General features: G+C 40.5%; 1 protein-coding gene across 8 annotated transcripts in view; it reads right to left on the bottom strand.

The window, feature by feature from the left end:
* The window catches only part of APBB2 (amyloid beta precursor protein binding family B member 2), a 110,601-nt gene that overhangs the window by 73,980 nt on the left and 22,540 nt on the right, over positions 1 to 14,081 (bottom strand). For all 8 annotated transcript variants that reach the window (XM_066317079.1, XM_066317084.1, XM_066317081.1 and 5 more), the window contains one exon: positions 11,935 to 12,735. In XM_066317079.1, coding sequence (XP_066173176.1) covers positions 11,935 to 12,735 — 801 coding nt within the window. The remainder of the gene's footprint in view (positions 1 to 11,934; positions 12,736 to 14,081) is intronic.

Here is a 14,081-nt window from a genome sequence, read left to right as displayed (position 1 = left end):
AGATTTTTACGACTTTTATACCAAATTATCACCATTTCACAAATATAAATTTTTTTGTGGACAGATAGAACAGTTGGTCTTAAATATCTGCATGAATAAGGGAAGGGGAACATAGCTGAACTACTGAGGAAGTGATTAGTGCAGAGACAACTGCTGTGGAGAGGTAATTAGCTCTGCCTTCATTATTACACACGACAATTACTACAGTTCAAAAAAGCTCTTATGTCAATAAGTGTTTACAGTCTTGCTGTCCTGATATTATTTGCATTCCAGAAAATTTCAGAAGTAGAAAGGAAAGGTGACAGCAACATACTGTAAGCAAGATGCTACCCAGAAATTCAGTTTATGCACTGATAACAAATTGTCAGTGAATCCTGCTGCCTGAAAATAGGATTAGACCAGATAAAACTGTGGCCAGGAAAACACACGATTCTGACACAGCATCTGTAAAACAATAAACCAAAAGCCAAAATAACCTGATCTGGTGCCCTTTACGCTGACCATTTTGCAGTAATGTTACCAGAAGGAGAAAACAGTTTTCTCTCTCTCTTTTAATCTCTGACCACCATCTTAATCCTTGGCAAGTCAGAAAACCACATCCCATCAAAAGACCTTTAGTGTTTTACCAAACGAGGTAGTTCATTTGTTCATTGCTACAGAATTCAAGCTGCGAGGTTCATTCCTTTCAAAAAGTTTACTTTTAAAACACTGAAGAAATGAAATACTACTCTTGTGAACTCACTCTTGTTTTCAGCATTTTTGACAGAATTTTTAAGGATTTTGCGTCTTGTGATATCTGGAACTTCTTAACTTCCTAATTCCTGGAATCAGTGGGAAAATTGCAGCTTGTCCACTTAAAAAAACCCCAACAAACCAAATCAACAAATATTCAAAAAAACTCTCATTACAGTCCACAGAATCGCCCACATTTCCCTCTCAAAAGAGGGTAAAAGCTGAAAAAACAAAATTAAAATGGAAAGCTTAACCCTAGAAAGATAAACAATGACCTGAATTTTATTCTTGCTTTTGAATACATGTTGTTTTAAACTCCAATTTGGGACAAGGTGTATTGGTTCCAAGAAGAACTTTTTAATTGTTTTACTGGCATATACTGAATAAATTATTCATCTCTACTTTAGCCTTTATAAATGCATCATATCTGTAAGTATTCCTGTGCAATGAAAACGAGGATGTAAAATTAAATGCATTACTAATAAAGGAGAAACATGTGAAAACTCCCTCCCCTCTCTTCTACTCCCAATGCTTGATCTGTCTATTTGCCCTGTCTGGAGATGGGGGTGGTTTGCAGACGAAAACAAAAGAGGTCTACTATGCCAATACTAGATGTATTCCTTCACCCACAATAAAGCTTCTGTTGTACACTTAAATATTTAAAATACAACCAGTAGTTACTATTACAGTATTTTTCAAGTGTTGTCTGCAGGGAGTGCAACTTTTAAATCAGTATATTTTGTTTGTGTTTTTTTTTATTATTATTATTTTTTTATACTGTCCAACAGTTATTGCACTGATGCAAACAAAATTTGGAAGTAGTGAACCTCAAACATCAGTTGAACACATAGGTAACATCTTCACTTCTTCTGGCAGTGAGATAATCCACCCTTCTGCATCATTCTTGAAAAACCACAACTAGGTAGAGCCATTACTCAATTGGTTTTATTTTGGAACAGCTGAAGCTGTGCCAGATTAACAACAGTCTCCCTCAACTCAGAGACAGCTATCCACCATAAAAAAAGGTGATTTCTTCCAGGAAGTGTTGACTGTGCCCCATGCTTTTCTGGACCAGCTTTTTGAAACTTAAAGTGGATGTGGACAGAAGCCACTGGGAGGAACACAGAATTGGGAAACTTTGACTGTCACACTATTCCTAAGGCAGCTTCTTATAAGATGCTGCATTTTCATGTGAAGTCATTGTAAGATTAGAAAAGCTTAGGTAATAGGAGCCCAGTATATTTAAAGTACAGAAACCTGGAGTATAGTTGTGAAAGAGAGAATTCACCTGTGACATGAAATCAAGAGAACTATAGAAAATAAATCTGTTAATGATCATACATTAATTTTGATGTATAAAAGTCTTATTTCCTGTAATTACCCTGAATACACATAGGCAATATAATTCTACAAAGCCTAACACACCCATTTTAGTGGGAAAAAACACAATCCTGTAAGAAAAATGAAATAAACTTCCTCTTCCATGCCAGTGGAAGCTTAGCCCTGAAATACCTGTTGTTCTGACATCATCTTCCTACTTTTCAGATATCTTTGTTAAAAAAAGCATTAGTTATGTTTCAGCACAGTTAACCAAAGGAAATTAATGTAGCAAGGAAACTACAAAGTTCCTTAGTTGATCCGCTGGCAGCCTCCATGGGCAAAAAAGGGAGACTCATTATTTTGTTTTAGTTAAGCACAAAAGAAAAAGAACACAATCTGAGTTTAACATCAAATGTTATCTTGAAATTCTGTTACAGCTGGAGTGTGATAAACAATGCTAGTCTACCCACAAAAGAAAAAAGTTAACTAAATTTCAAATAATTTTACAAAAGCCAAACCAAACTGTTTCTTATAATTAGTTTGTTTCTGTAAGGAGCAAATACAGTTGTGCTATTTAATTACTGTTCCCCTGTAATGAAGAGAAAAAGTTGTGTAAAGGTTTTGTGTGAGTCAGCTTTCCAATAAGACATCCTTTTTCTACCTCAACAAATGGATGTATTTAGAGCTGGTAAGATGGACAAAATATATCCAAGATATTAGCCAACATTCTTTGACAGGTCCCAATTCAATACTGGCTAGAAACTGCCTCATCTTTCTAACCCCCAAACCCACACTCAGTATTGCAAAAGTCCTTTTACTTTGAACTTTAGGGAGTGACTAGGGGTACCACTATTACACTGTTTAGAGATTTTTTTTTCTTCCTTCTGACTACAAGAGAAACACAGGGGAAGAATTTGTCATGTGTAGAGGAGAAATCAGAAGTCTGGTTTTTAAAATACATTAAATCTATGTAAAGATCTTCAAGCTCTATGGACCACAAGTATAAAACACTTGTCAATTCACTACTGAAATAATGAGCATTCAGGAAGATACTGCTGCATCCTAACCTGTCAGATACCAGCTCATCTTCCACTGAGCAGAATTTTTATTAACAGATAAAATAATTGCATTAAGTATCCAGACCTAAGTGACACTGTCAACCCATGAAAAAGTAAAACAGAAGTGTTACTTACAGTTACTAGATGCTCCTGTACAGTTCAACATGTACTGATCTGCTACCAGCATCCTTTAAGTTTGCTACATACATGTCCCAACAGCTTCATATTCTCCTTTTGTGTAGCATCTCCAACTCAAAAATGAGAAAATACACTGCTGTGTTTAAACAGACACTCACTTAATTGGTCAAACGAGGAATGGTACTTTGGATGGGAGGGAGGAGAAGCCATCCCCGTCCAGCTGCCGGTAAATGGAACAGAGGAAACACCACATGTTGACTGTATAAATGACTGCATTTTCTAATAAGCCAAGAAAAAATGAGAGAGATGGCTATACATGGATTTCAGCAGTGTGTGCATATACTGCATCCTCCACTGAATTCATTCCAGTCTGCAAGACATTGATGTATTTTCTGACTGACTCTGCTTAGGAGACAAGCTTTTAAAACAGTATTTTCAGCCCACAAGCTTTTAGATGACAATCAAATCAAGATTTAATCAGTTCAACTTTGAACCAGAACAGCCCCTCATCCTGCAGATCAGCCCCTGGAAATAGATTTACGTTGATTTTTTTTCTCTTCAGCCGCCTCTATAAACATGGAAAGTTTAAAAAAATGTAAAGCAAAGATCCACTCTTCAAAGACAAAATTCTTCTTAAGGCTGCAAAGCCCCGACTTCCAGAAGGTGCATTGCAGGAATGGTAGAAATTGATTTAGTGAAAGGCTTCTATTAGTGAGAGCACTGTTCTATTAGTGAGAGAGCTGTTCTCATTGTGAAATCCCTCCCCTTGCTATAATCAATAATTTAAGCAAAGCCAAGAATCATGTCAGCCAAAATGACCAGGATAACTTGACTGTCTCTTTCTTACAGAGTACAAGTAAAATTAAATTAAGGTCTGAATGGGAACGTATTCTAACATAAAAATTATTTGGCCAATCTGAGTTGCGCTTTTTGGCTTTCATGTTGAGTAGAGGAGGAGGGATGAGGTCCTTTGTTCCATACTAAAAGCTTCTCAGGTTCAGAGAAGTGCCCAAAATCCACTCTCAAGAAGTAAAAGCCACAACTTTTGATTCAGACTATTCATCAGTTACATGCAAACAAAAAATGTGCTCTGACTTGTGGGTTATGACAGTGCTACTCCTCTCTCAGTGCCTTGCAATGATGTCCAAGTTAATAATTGATGCAGTGTTTAAAATTAAAATTGAGCTCTGCAGCATCTCAATGCAAAAGCAATGAAAAAACAGGAAAAATGCATTTAGTTAAATTGTGTTATTGTTTAGGATTAAATAGCTTCATTAAGAAACAGTTTCATTCTAAGAATGATTTTCAAGCAAAAGCCTTGAAGTAGCCTATGTAATACATTAGTCCAATGTATCAAAATATGTACATATAAAATAATCAACATAATTCATAGCAGTTAAAAAGCAATCCCTGTAACACAACACTACATAGAAATGGATTAAAATGCCTCAGAGACACTATAAGCAGGAAGCAAAAATATATACTTTATATTTGGAGTTGTCCTCTCCCTCTCTCCCCAATGATTTCTCATCACCAGTGTATCATGGGCAAATTTTCTTTGCAAGCTGAAGGACACACACTGCTGGCCTTTACAAAACCAGATCCTGACACTACAAGGAATCCACTTAATGTCACTATCTTGAGCTCTGTGGCATCCAGATATTGGACATTTACAACCTAATCCTGAGCACCCAGGGGCTCTCAGAATTAAAGAAATCTTAATCTTAACAGCAAATATACATGCTTTCATGGGATTGCTAAAAAAGGCTTCATGTCCCTTAAGGCAGGGACCAGACATCCACTCTCAGACAAGGACTGAGTTCAGAGCAAGGTCTCTGCAGTGTGCCAACTCATATCACACAACACCTCTTCTGGCCCACAGAGAGGTTCAGCACTGCTCTGAATCTACCCACCTCCTCCTGATGCAAAAGCAAGAAACCCAAGGCTGCCTGCAGCATCATCTATTCCATGTCTTGGTGGCACATGCTATAGGTTTCTGTATATCCAGAACTTTTTGTATATCCAGGTATTTCTGTATGTCCAATACCATAACTTGGAACAGCACCATTGTGACTCAATGGACTCACTTCAGCCAATCCCATCTTGTTAATTAAAGCTGAATTCAACTTCAAGCAGCCAGCGCTTGACTTATGTGAGAATTCAGCACAGGAGGAACCAGCGCACTGAGAGACTGGGGTCCAAAGGAGCCATTAACTTGGGGAGATTAAAAGAAATACCTCCAGGTGCAAACATAACAGAGCAGGAACTTGAGGAGGATTTAAGTCTGTGTCCCACACTGTGCAGACATCTCCTTCCACAGGGGCCTGAACTAGGATAGGCCTGAACTGACTTCCTCTTAGCAGTACTTCAGTATTAGATAACTCAGAGCTCCCCATTTTTGTGTTACGTTTTCACAACTTCTGTGAAATAACATCCCAGCACAAGCAAAACCCCCAATGCTCACTTCTATGGTCAAACAGTCCATCTGATCTCCGGTTGTCACCTCTGTGCTAGTCTTGCTTGCCTAACCTAGTGCCTGCTTGCTTCCAGCTCTCCCTTGGTGCCAAGACCTTATTTATCTCCACAGTTGCATACAATTTACTCTCCTTTTGCTTCCCTCTCCAGTGGGTCCCTCCTCAGGTCATGTTCCCATCTTTCACCCCATCCTCCCCACTCCACTTGTTCCCCCATCAGCTGTCTCCTGTGAGAGCAGCAGGGAGACCAGCTCACCACGGCTGGGTCCAACACTGGGACCACAGCAGGTGCTCACAGAACAACCAGAGGGGCCCAGCTTTGTGTTTCCACTCAGCAGAGTGCAAAGAGGCAGCCATATCTTCTGAGCAGGAAATGCCCCAAACTGTGCTGGCCAACCCCAGCTTGTCCACCTGGTGAATCACTGCTGCCCCACCAACTTCTGCAAGGTCCCCTGCAAAGACTAGAGAGTGGCTATACCATTCCTCTACCACACCTGCAGCTGATAGACAGGAGCCTAGAAGATAACAAACAAGCTGCAGAAGATAACAAACAAGCACCCAACCAAGCTGCAAAGAGCTTCAGAGCACACAGACCCCACCTATAAGAATATAACCTTGTTCTCAGCTTGCCTTAACAAACAGGGTCCTCTCAAAGGTAATAATACTGTTTCTTCCTTCCCTTCCCCAGAGGTATCTATACTCACTTCAAAGCATCAATCAGGTGGATTGAAGTTTGGCCTGACTTCTATGCAGCATTCAGAAGTGCTGAGGCAGAGGTTTCCTGGATCAATTTTAACCATAATTTTTTATTACTTGAACAGCTTTATGAAGTATTTTTTTTTTTAAGGAGAGCTGGTTAGTCTGGTGTCAGTTTACTGTGGCTTTTCTTCTGTGAAACTTCCTGCATTATCATCCCTCTGAAATCAGAAACCTGACTTTTCCCCATTAACTTCTCTGTTTTCTCTTCTGTGATTTTTTCCCTTTCTCTTTGCCTGCTCCTGTGTCTGACAATCCAAGACGTAGAAGAGCTTTTCCAGCAAGATGCATTCAACTTTAGAGAGGACATGCAGCATCCAAAATTACACACTTCTATTCCTAAACTACAAAAACTTGGAAAGTTTCCAAAAACAGTTTGTCAATTTAAATTCCTGACATGATTAAGTTATTTACCACTTCTGAAACTTGACTCTGCCCTATAGATGCTCAGAAGAGTTTTCCATTTTGCTACAGCACACAAAAAGCATGTCCTAGTATCTCTTAACACTACACATCCATGTAAAGTGCATTGTGGAAAGAAGAGAAACGTGGAGTGCTCTGGGCATCTTGTGAACTACTCAGGCAGCAGTATGATGCTGGTATTTACTTCCCTGTGTTGTCTTGGCACCACTTCTACTCCCCATTGCCACCTTTTACTTTCCCATGCAGGTATTCTACATGTTCCAGGCGCAGGCCCTGGATAAATTTGTTTATCCCACAACTATACATTTTACTGAATAGAAAAACACTCATTTTTAACATGCTCAAAATCACAGTACTGCACTTTATACGAAGCAGCACTATGATATTTTCTGGATTAGGAATTACGCCCATTACTAAGGTAGCATGGGAAGCGTCCCTGAAAAGACAAACACCAAACAAGAAATGAAATATCAAGGGCAAAACAACCCAGTTTGTTAGACTCCCATCAAGTGGACAGAAGTTCAGCTGGAGTAAGGTAAAAATCAATGAAGCTGTGTCAGTTAGCACTGGGCCGCATTTGACTCTACTTGTAGCCAAAGCACTGAGCTAGCCACAGCAATGCTTTAGTAATCAAAGCACAGCCACCCACAAGGCAACTGTCCTCTAACTCAATCTCCCCTAGCCCCAGGGCACCCAAGGAGAGATGGCATGCTAGGAGAGAGCTGTATGACAAACCATCCTAGACCCTTTTGGAACAGCATGGCAGAGATTAAACAAGGAGCTATTTTTAAAACAAAAACACAGTATATGAACAAATTCCATTTTTGCATTACAGGGCAGGTGTTTCTGACTCTATTCAGCTGGTTAATTCATCTGTGAGTGTCACCTATATATGCATCCTGCTCAGCCTGTGATGCTTCTCCAAATGCAAGTCCTAGCTCTTGCCTCTTCTATGCTGCCTGCCTCGGACACCACCAGACATCTCAAGGGACACCACCAGACATCTCAAGGGACACCAGGTGGGCAGTTGAACCAAGCTCTCTCTAGGGAGGAAACTGAATGGCTCTGATCAACTGAAAAGTCGTTATCTTTCTGGCAAATGGTTAAGTATGAAACTGTAACTGTGACCATACAACACGTTCTGAAAAACCTCTTCTATAGTCACAAATTTTGGTAATTGCAAACAGAGTTTGGAAGAGGATGTTAATCATTGCTGTATAAAGCACCTCTTTTCCCATTCCTGAATTTAAGCACATTAATTCACTTTTACATACCCATTTTTGTTCTCTAGCTCAATTCAAAAGGGTACTGATTATTACTCTTAATTGTGGAATCTTTAGATTTCAAGTCAGAACACTCAAGCATAGGGATTTAGGTAGCTCCACTGAGAATCACAGAATAAACCCAACCCGACTGCCTAAACACAGCAAGCAGCCTCCCTGTGCAACTGATAGTGGCAATGTGTACTTGAGAGAATCAGCTTTCAAGTTCAATTTATTTTATAGCTTTCTACCAGTAGACTGTGAGTGAACACTGTGTAACCACAGCTGCCCTTGAAGTTTTATTTCTTTTAAACTGACCCTAAAATCTTCCTATAGGGATGGCAAATAAGAGACAAACATGCAGTTAGTAACTTCACATGCAGAATGTCACCTACACACACTGGGGATATAGAGCAATCGTCACCTTTCTTATTTCATAAGCAGTCAGCAAACAGTCAAGCCTGAGACTATAAAACATGCACTGTTCTTGAGACATGGTTATTAGTAACATGCAGGATTAAAAAAAAATAAAACAGCCCAATATTACAAGTTGCCATTCCCAAAAATCTAAAAATCTGGTGTATACTTGGAACCCAACAACTCTATAGGTGGTTCTCTCTCTAGTTTCAACTTGTGTTAATCCACAATGTAATCGAATATAGTTTTAGAACATAAATCTTTTTCCCCCACTCAGAAACACAGAAAACATGTTCTGAGCAAGTAACAGACCTATTGTCTGTATCAGATAGGTACTGCAAAGAAAGAATCGTGCTTTCAAGAGGACATCCATTTTAATTTGCTCAAAGATGCTGGTTAAAATCAGAGGCAGAATTGACCACTGCTGTAAGTGTTTATGACCAGTTCATGATTTACTGTAATTTTTATTGTATTAAGAGGGCTATTCTCTCCAGACATGCTGTTATTTCAGAACACTGGGCTTTCTTTACAAGAGCAGCACTCCTGATCCCTAAGGGCCAGTCTCACAGCTGCCAATTTCTGCACAGCATTGAACTCGTTTACTTGTAACCAGCTATTCAACTGCCCTCTGGTATCTGCTCAAAGACCAGCAGCAGCCAGACATTTGGAATATTGCAGTTGCACACAGCAGCAGCACGTCTGAAAAAGATGACAGTTGTAGTTTTAATACCCCTTTGATTTCAGCTTGGGAGAAATGAGGCACCACGTGACCCAAAGGCTGAGAGACCAGGCAGTCAGAGGCTGCCCCTGCACATCCTCCCACAACCCTGAAGAGAGCAAGAAGGGCAGCTGGCACAAAGCAAGAAACATCTGTGGCTCTCTAGCACCATGTGTCCCACATCTCAGGGACTTTCCTAATTATGTGGCTATTCCTGGCTCTAGAAGGAGGGGGTTTATCTAAATTAAAACAGAAAGCAAAAGCAAATTCCAGTTTTATTCTTGGTTTGGAAGCAAAGAGAATTCTTTTTATTTCTTCAAGAATTCCCATTTCTAATTCATTAGAGATTATTACACAGAGCACTGCACTTTACTATTGTAAAATAACTTTCCACTGAAATTGTTTTTCAGGTGATATGAAGATTAAGAAATGTGCCTGCCTTCTAGGGAGCTTCTTAACAAAAGCAACCAAACAAAAAAAGCAAGCCACAAACAGAAAACATCACCCTCATTCTCTCCTAGGTTTGAGTTCCGGGGCATGTGCTTTGCTGCTGCTTGCACCACACAGATTCATACAATGAATACATACAAATTCATCCAGGTGAAAGTGATGACTACACAGAGAGGGAGAGAAGGAAGAGGCAGATGGTGTAATAACACAAGATGTGTTTCCTCTGAAAGCTAGACTAAGGGAAGTTTCTTAAGAGAGAAAGAGGGAGAGTTCCCCATTATGTGAACCCAGTTCTGGTCATTTTTGGTATTAAAACCACCTGGAGCTGGTGTCTGGTTATTCATAAGCCTCTCCAGATGACAGAGGATTCAGCTGGAGAGGTACAGAAGGTCCCAGGGGAGATGCAGTGCCCGAGGCCAAGGGAGGCAGGTTTCCTTGTCTGGGGGACTGCCTGCAGTGCTGGGTGTCAATCAGCTCTGGTGGCAAGTCGCTGCCTGTCTCTAGGAAGGCTGCCTGAAAACCCATTAGGGCTTGGCATGTGCTAAGATCTCGATGACATCCCATTGCTTTGCTGACTATAGGTTTTTTCTGCTTTGAAAATCACTGCAGACTCTTGTTCTATTTTTTTTGGTTTGTTTTTTTTTTTTTTTTTTTTTTTGAAGTACTGAATCTCAGAAATAAGGTTAGATAGCTGAAAACACTACTAAAATTATTTGAAAGGTGAGGTCAATGCAGTTCTTGTCAAGATGCACATACAAGTAATTTCCCTGGAGAAGAAAGAAGAGTTTCCTCAAAACACATTTCTTATACTGTACTGTGTTTGTGGTATTCAGTGCCCGTTATTAATGGATTCTATCATACCTGTTTATCAACACTAACATTTGTTTAAATAAGTCAGTTGCTTTGTATCTTTAAACTGAGTTGTATTTATTTTTGACCTCTTCACTCAGAGAGAAGGTCAAGGCTCTTGAAAACACCTTTTTATTAGACCACACGTACAAGTATCCTGCCCTAAGGAGACTTCAGGAGGATTTTATCTAACAATGATGCATTCCCAGTGCAATCAATTAAGAATAAATTTTTCAGACTTTTTGAATTACACAACTCCAAAAGAAAACAAATGAAACAAAAGAACAAAAATACCTCACAAAACAACATTCAGATTTCCAGGATTCGAATAATGAAATATTGTTAGTAGTGGGAAGTGAAAGACAAAGCAATTCAGAAGTCCTGAAAGAAGCATATTGTTATTTTCAACTGTGTCTCCTCAGGAAAACCATATTTCTTTAATATTTCTGCATAAAATGAAGTGCTAAATACAATCTCTGGACTGAACAGTATTAATTCCCCAGGTATCCGATGGACTACATTCTTTTATGGATTAACTGTTCTCAATACTGGGGGATTTTTTGTCACTTCCCAGAAGTTATATATGACTAAAACTCTACTGCATGTTGGTTTTTTCCCCCTAGATAAGTGTCTTTGTTTCTTTGGGCCTTAACATCTATTATTGGAGCCTAAAAGCAAGGGTTGGAGAGCACTGAGCTGTAAAGACTCCCCATATGATGCTGTCCTCCTACCCTAGATGCAGTGGCAGTGAAGAGCCCTGTCCATGCCCAAAATCACAGACCTCCAGGATGGACACCACCAGGGCTCACTGCACAACTCCTCAGCTGGGAGAGCTCCTCTTTATCCATATTGGCACACAGAGAGGGCACACATCATCAGATGACTGGGAGGCAGTGGGCACACTTAAAAAGCTGTACATTACAAAGTAAAAATCTTTACTGAACCTAAAAATCATTGTTCAGGAAAGCTTTTTTGTTGTACATAAGTAGCTATCAGTAGTTCAGCATCTCCCAGCAATCATGTTCTTCTCACAACATGCACCCATTGATTATTGAAGAGCAATTATTTATAAAATAGCAAGAGGTGTAGTTGGCATATTTCAAGGACCCTGTATACGGCATCTGCTGGTGCCTTTCTTAAAGCTGCTACAACCTGCCAGGAAGCTTCCAAGAATTCTCTCACAGCCAAGCAGCTGTGCAAAGCCAGGGCTTGTATTTTGATATGATGCACTTCCCCACTAAAACAGCTTAACACCTGTCTCCTCCCTGGCAGCAGCTGAGAAAAGCAAAGCAACCCCGTTCTCACACAGTGGCAGTGAGGAGCCTTGGCTTGTGTACCTGTTTCATCAGGCGAGCTCGGCGAGGCGCTGTCCTGGGACAGGGTAGTCCAACTGGAGTCCTCATCGCTCGGGGCCAGATTTTGAATCCTGTGGAGGGCACAGTCTGTTTTGGCCCCGGTTTTTGGATGATCTTTCTTTGTCTCAGGGCTTGACGACACTGTGGCAACCTGGCCATCCTCTGGGCTTGGCATCTTGTTCTGTTTCCGGGGCAGGGCCTCCCCATTGACAATAACAGTAGAAGCCTGGCTGTTGCTTTGTGCAGATTTATCTTCCGTCACAACAAACCCCTGCTCTAGATCTCGAGCTGATGTCTCTAGATCGGCATAGTAATTCAGGAAGCTCTTGGTCCTCCTTGGCTGCGAGGGCAATATTTCACAGCCAGAGGAATCCTGCGGGATCGGCTCATTGCTTTCAAACTTCTCAGAAGTTACATTTACACCCGCAGTGGTACCGAGGTTTTTGTTGGGATCCTGCTGTCCCTGCTCGGCAGCTTTCCTGAGCTGGTTTTCTCCATTCTTCACCAGCTTGATATTGGCAGAGCTGTTCCCCAGAAGGGGCTGAGCTGCTGGATCGGAAAGACCCATGGCCGTCTGAATGTTAGTGAGCGCGTACTTTTTCCTGCACTTTGGAGGAGTGCTGTTCTTGGTCTCTGTGTGCCTGATCTCTGCATTCAGGAGCTCGTTGTGTGAGGAGCGCAGGTTCAGGGTGTTGGGGGGAGTGGCGGGGCTGTTGCGGTTCACGACGTCCGTGGTGCCGCCGCTTGCCATAAACACCGCCAGCGCGTCCACACCGGAGTCGACTGCAAGGCAAAAGAAACTGGTGTCAAACACCTTCATCACAGGCACTCTTTTGCTAGGGCTTCTGGTAAAGGCATGTAGCACTTTAGGTAATTGTTTGACAGGAGGAAAATTACCTAAGTGGGTAAGAGAAGAGACAAAATCTTATTTTATTAAATAAGGAAGAACAGAGGCAGGAAAACACACAGAGAGATCATCAGGATCACACAGATGAGAAAAAGCAGAAATCTTGACCCTATACAAGACAATTTCAGGGCAGATTTTTCAGTACTGATTCTGTTGCAGGCAGGCTCTAGGACAGCAGGGGTGCCCTTTCCAAATGCCTGGGATCCTCACTATCTTACCGTAACTGTTTCAGTATTTCACCTCTGTCTCGGATGAGAAGGGAAAGGAGTCCTCATGTGCTCATCACTAGGGAGCAGAAATTTGAAATATTTCTAAGCAGACCGCAGACAAATGCTGCTTCTTTTTCATCTTTAGGTAGTGCTATTATTGCTAAGCTGGACTCACTGGTCAGTTGTTCCTTCCTAACACCTGCATTTTCTCTGCTATTTGTTTTTCTTTCCTCCCCCTCCCCTGCCACCTTTTTTATTTTTTTTTAGAGAAGGGAAGTAGAGGGTCAGGGAATACAAGCAGAAGATTATTTCACAAAGATGTATTTGATTTCCAGGGGCAGAAAAAAAAAATCCCTTGACAAAATACTGTGCTGGAATTCAATCAACTTCAAAAAAAAAAAAAAAAGGGGCTGGCTCCAGAGATGTTCTACTATTTCTACAGCTTACAACATTCAAGCTTAAGGATACAACACACATCCAAGGGCCAAGAACACATACTGCACTGTTAAATAATACCATTCTTTTGTCTGCTTGTAAATAAGTTTCTGATTTTTCTTGCCAACGGTACAGCTCCATATTTTGAAAAAATAGTAAATTTATTGAGGGAACAGATTTTTAGACTACTAAAATTATTAAAATGTAGATCTTTTGAAAAACTAATTAAAAAAACCCTGCAATTTGTTCCTATACTGTCTATTTATGGTTACCACTAACCTGTTCAAGTACTCCATGAACACCTCAATTTACTGTAGTAGTCATTGTTGTTTGATACGTGGCAATTAAATTAGAGGCCAATTAATAAATCACTCCACAATAAATCTGCCACAACATGAAACACCCTTTCTGTTGTTCCTAATTCTCAGTTATCATTGACTGCTTATATTGCACACAGAAAGGTATCTGAGGCTTATCCAGGAATGAAAAGCTGTAATTTGAGCTAGCCGATGACAGATCATTCCAGCTGAGCTGTGCTGCATCTTTGTAAATTTGATATCTGACAGAACTGACTGCTA

Source organism: Sylvia atricapilla, chromosome 4 (genome assembly GCF_009819655.1).
Source record: "Sylvia atricapilla isolate bSylAtr1 chromosome 4, bSylAtr1.pri, whole genome shotgun sequence".
Classification (NCBI taxonomy): Eukaryota; Metazoa; Chordata; class Aves; order Passeriformes; family Sylviidae; genus Sylvia; species Sylvia atricapilla.
This window is presented reverse-complemented; position numbering and strand designations above follow the sequence as displayed.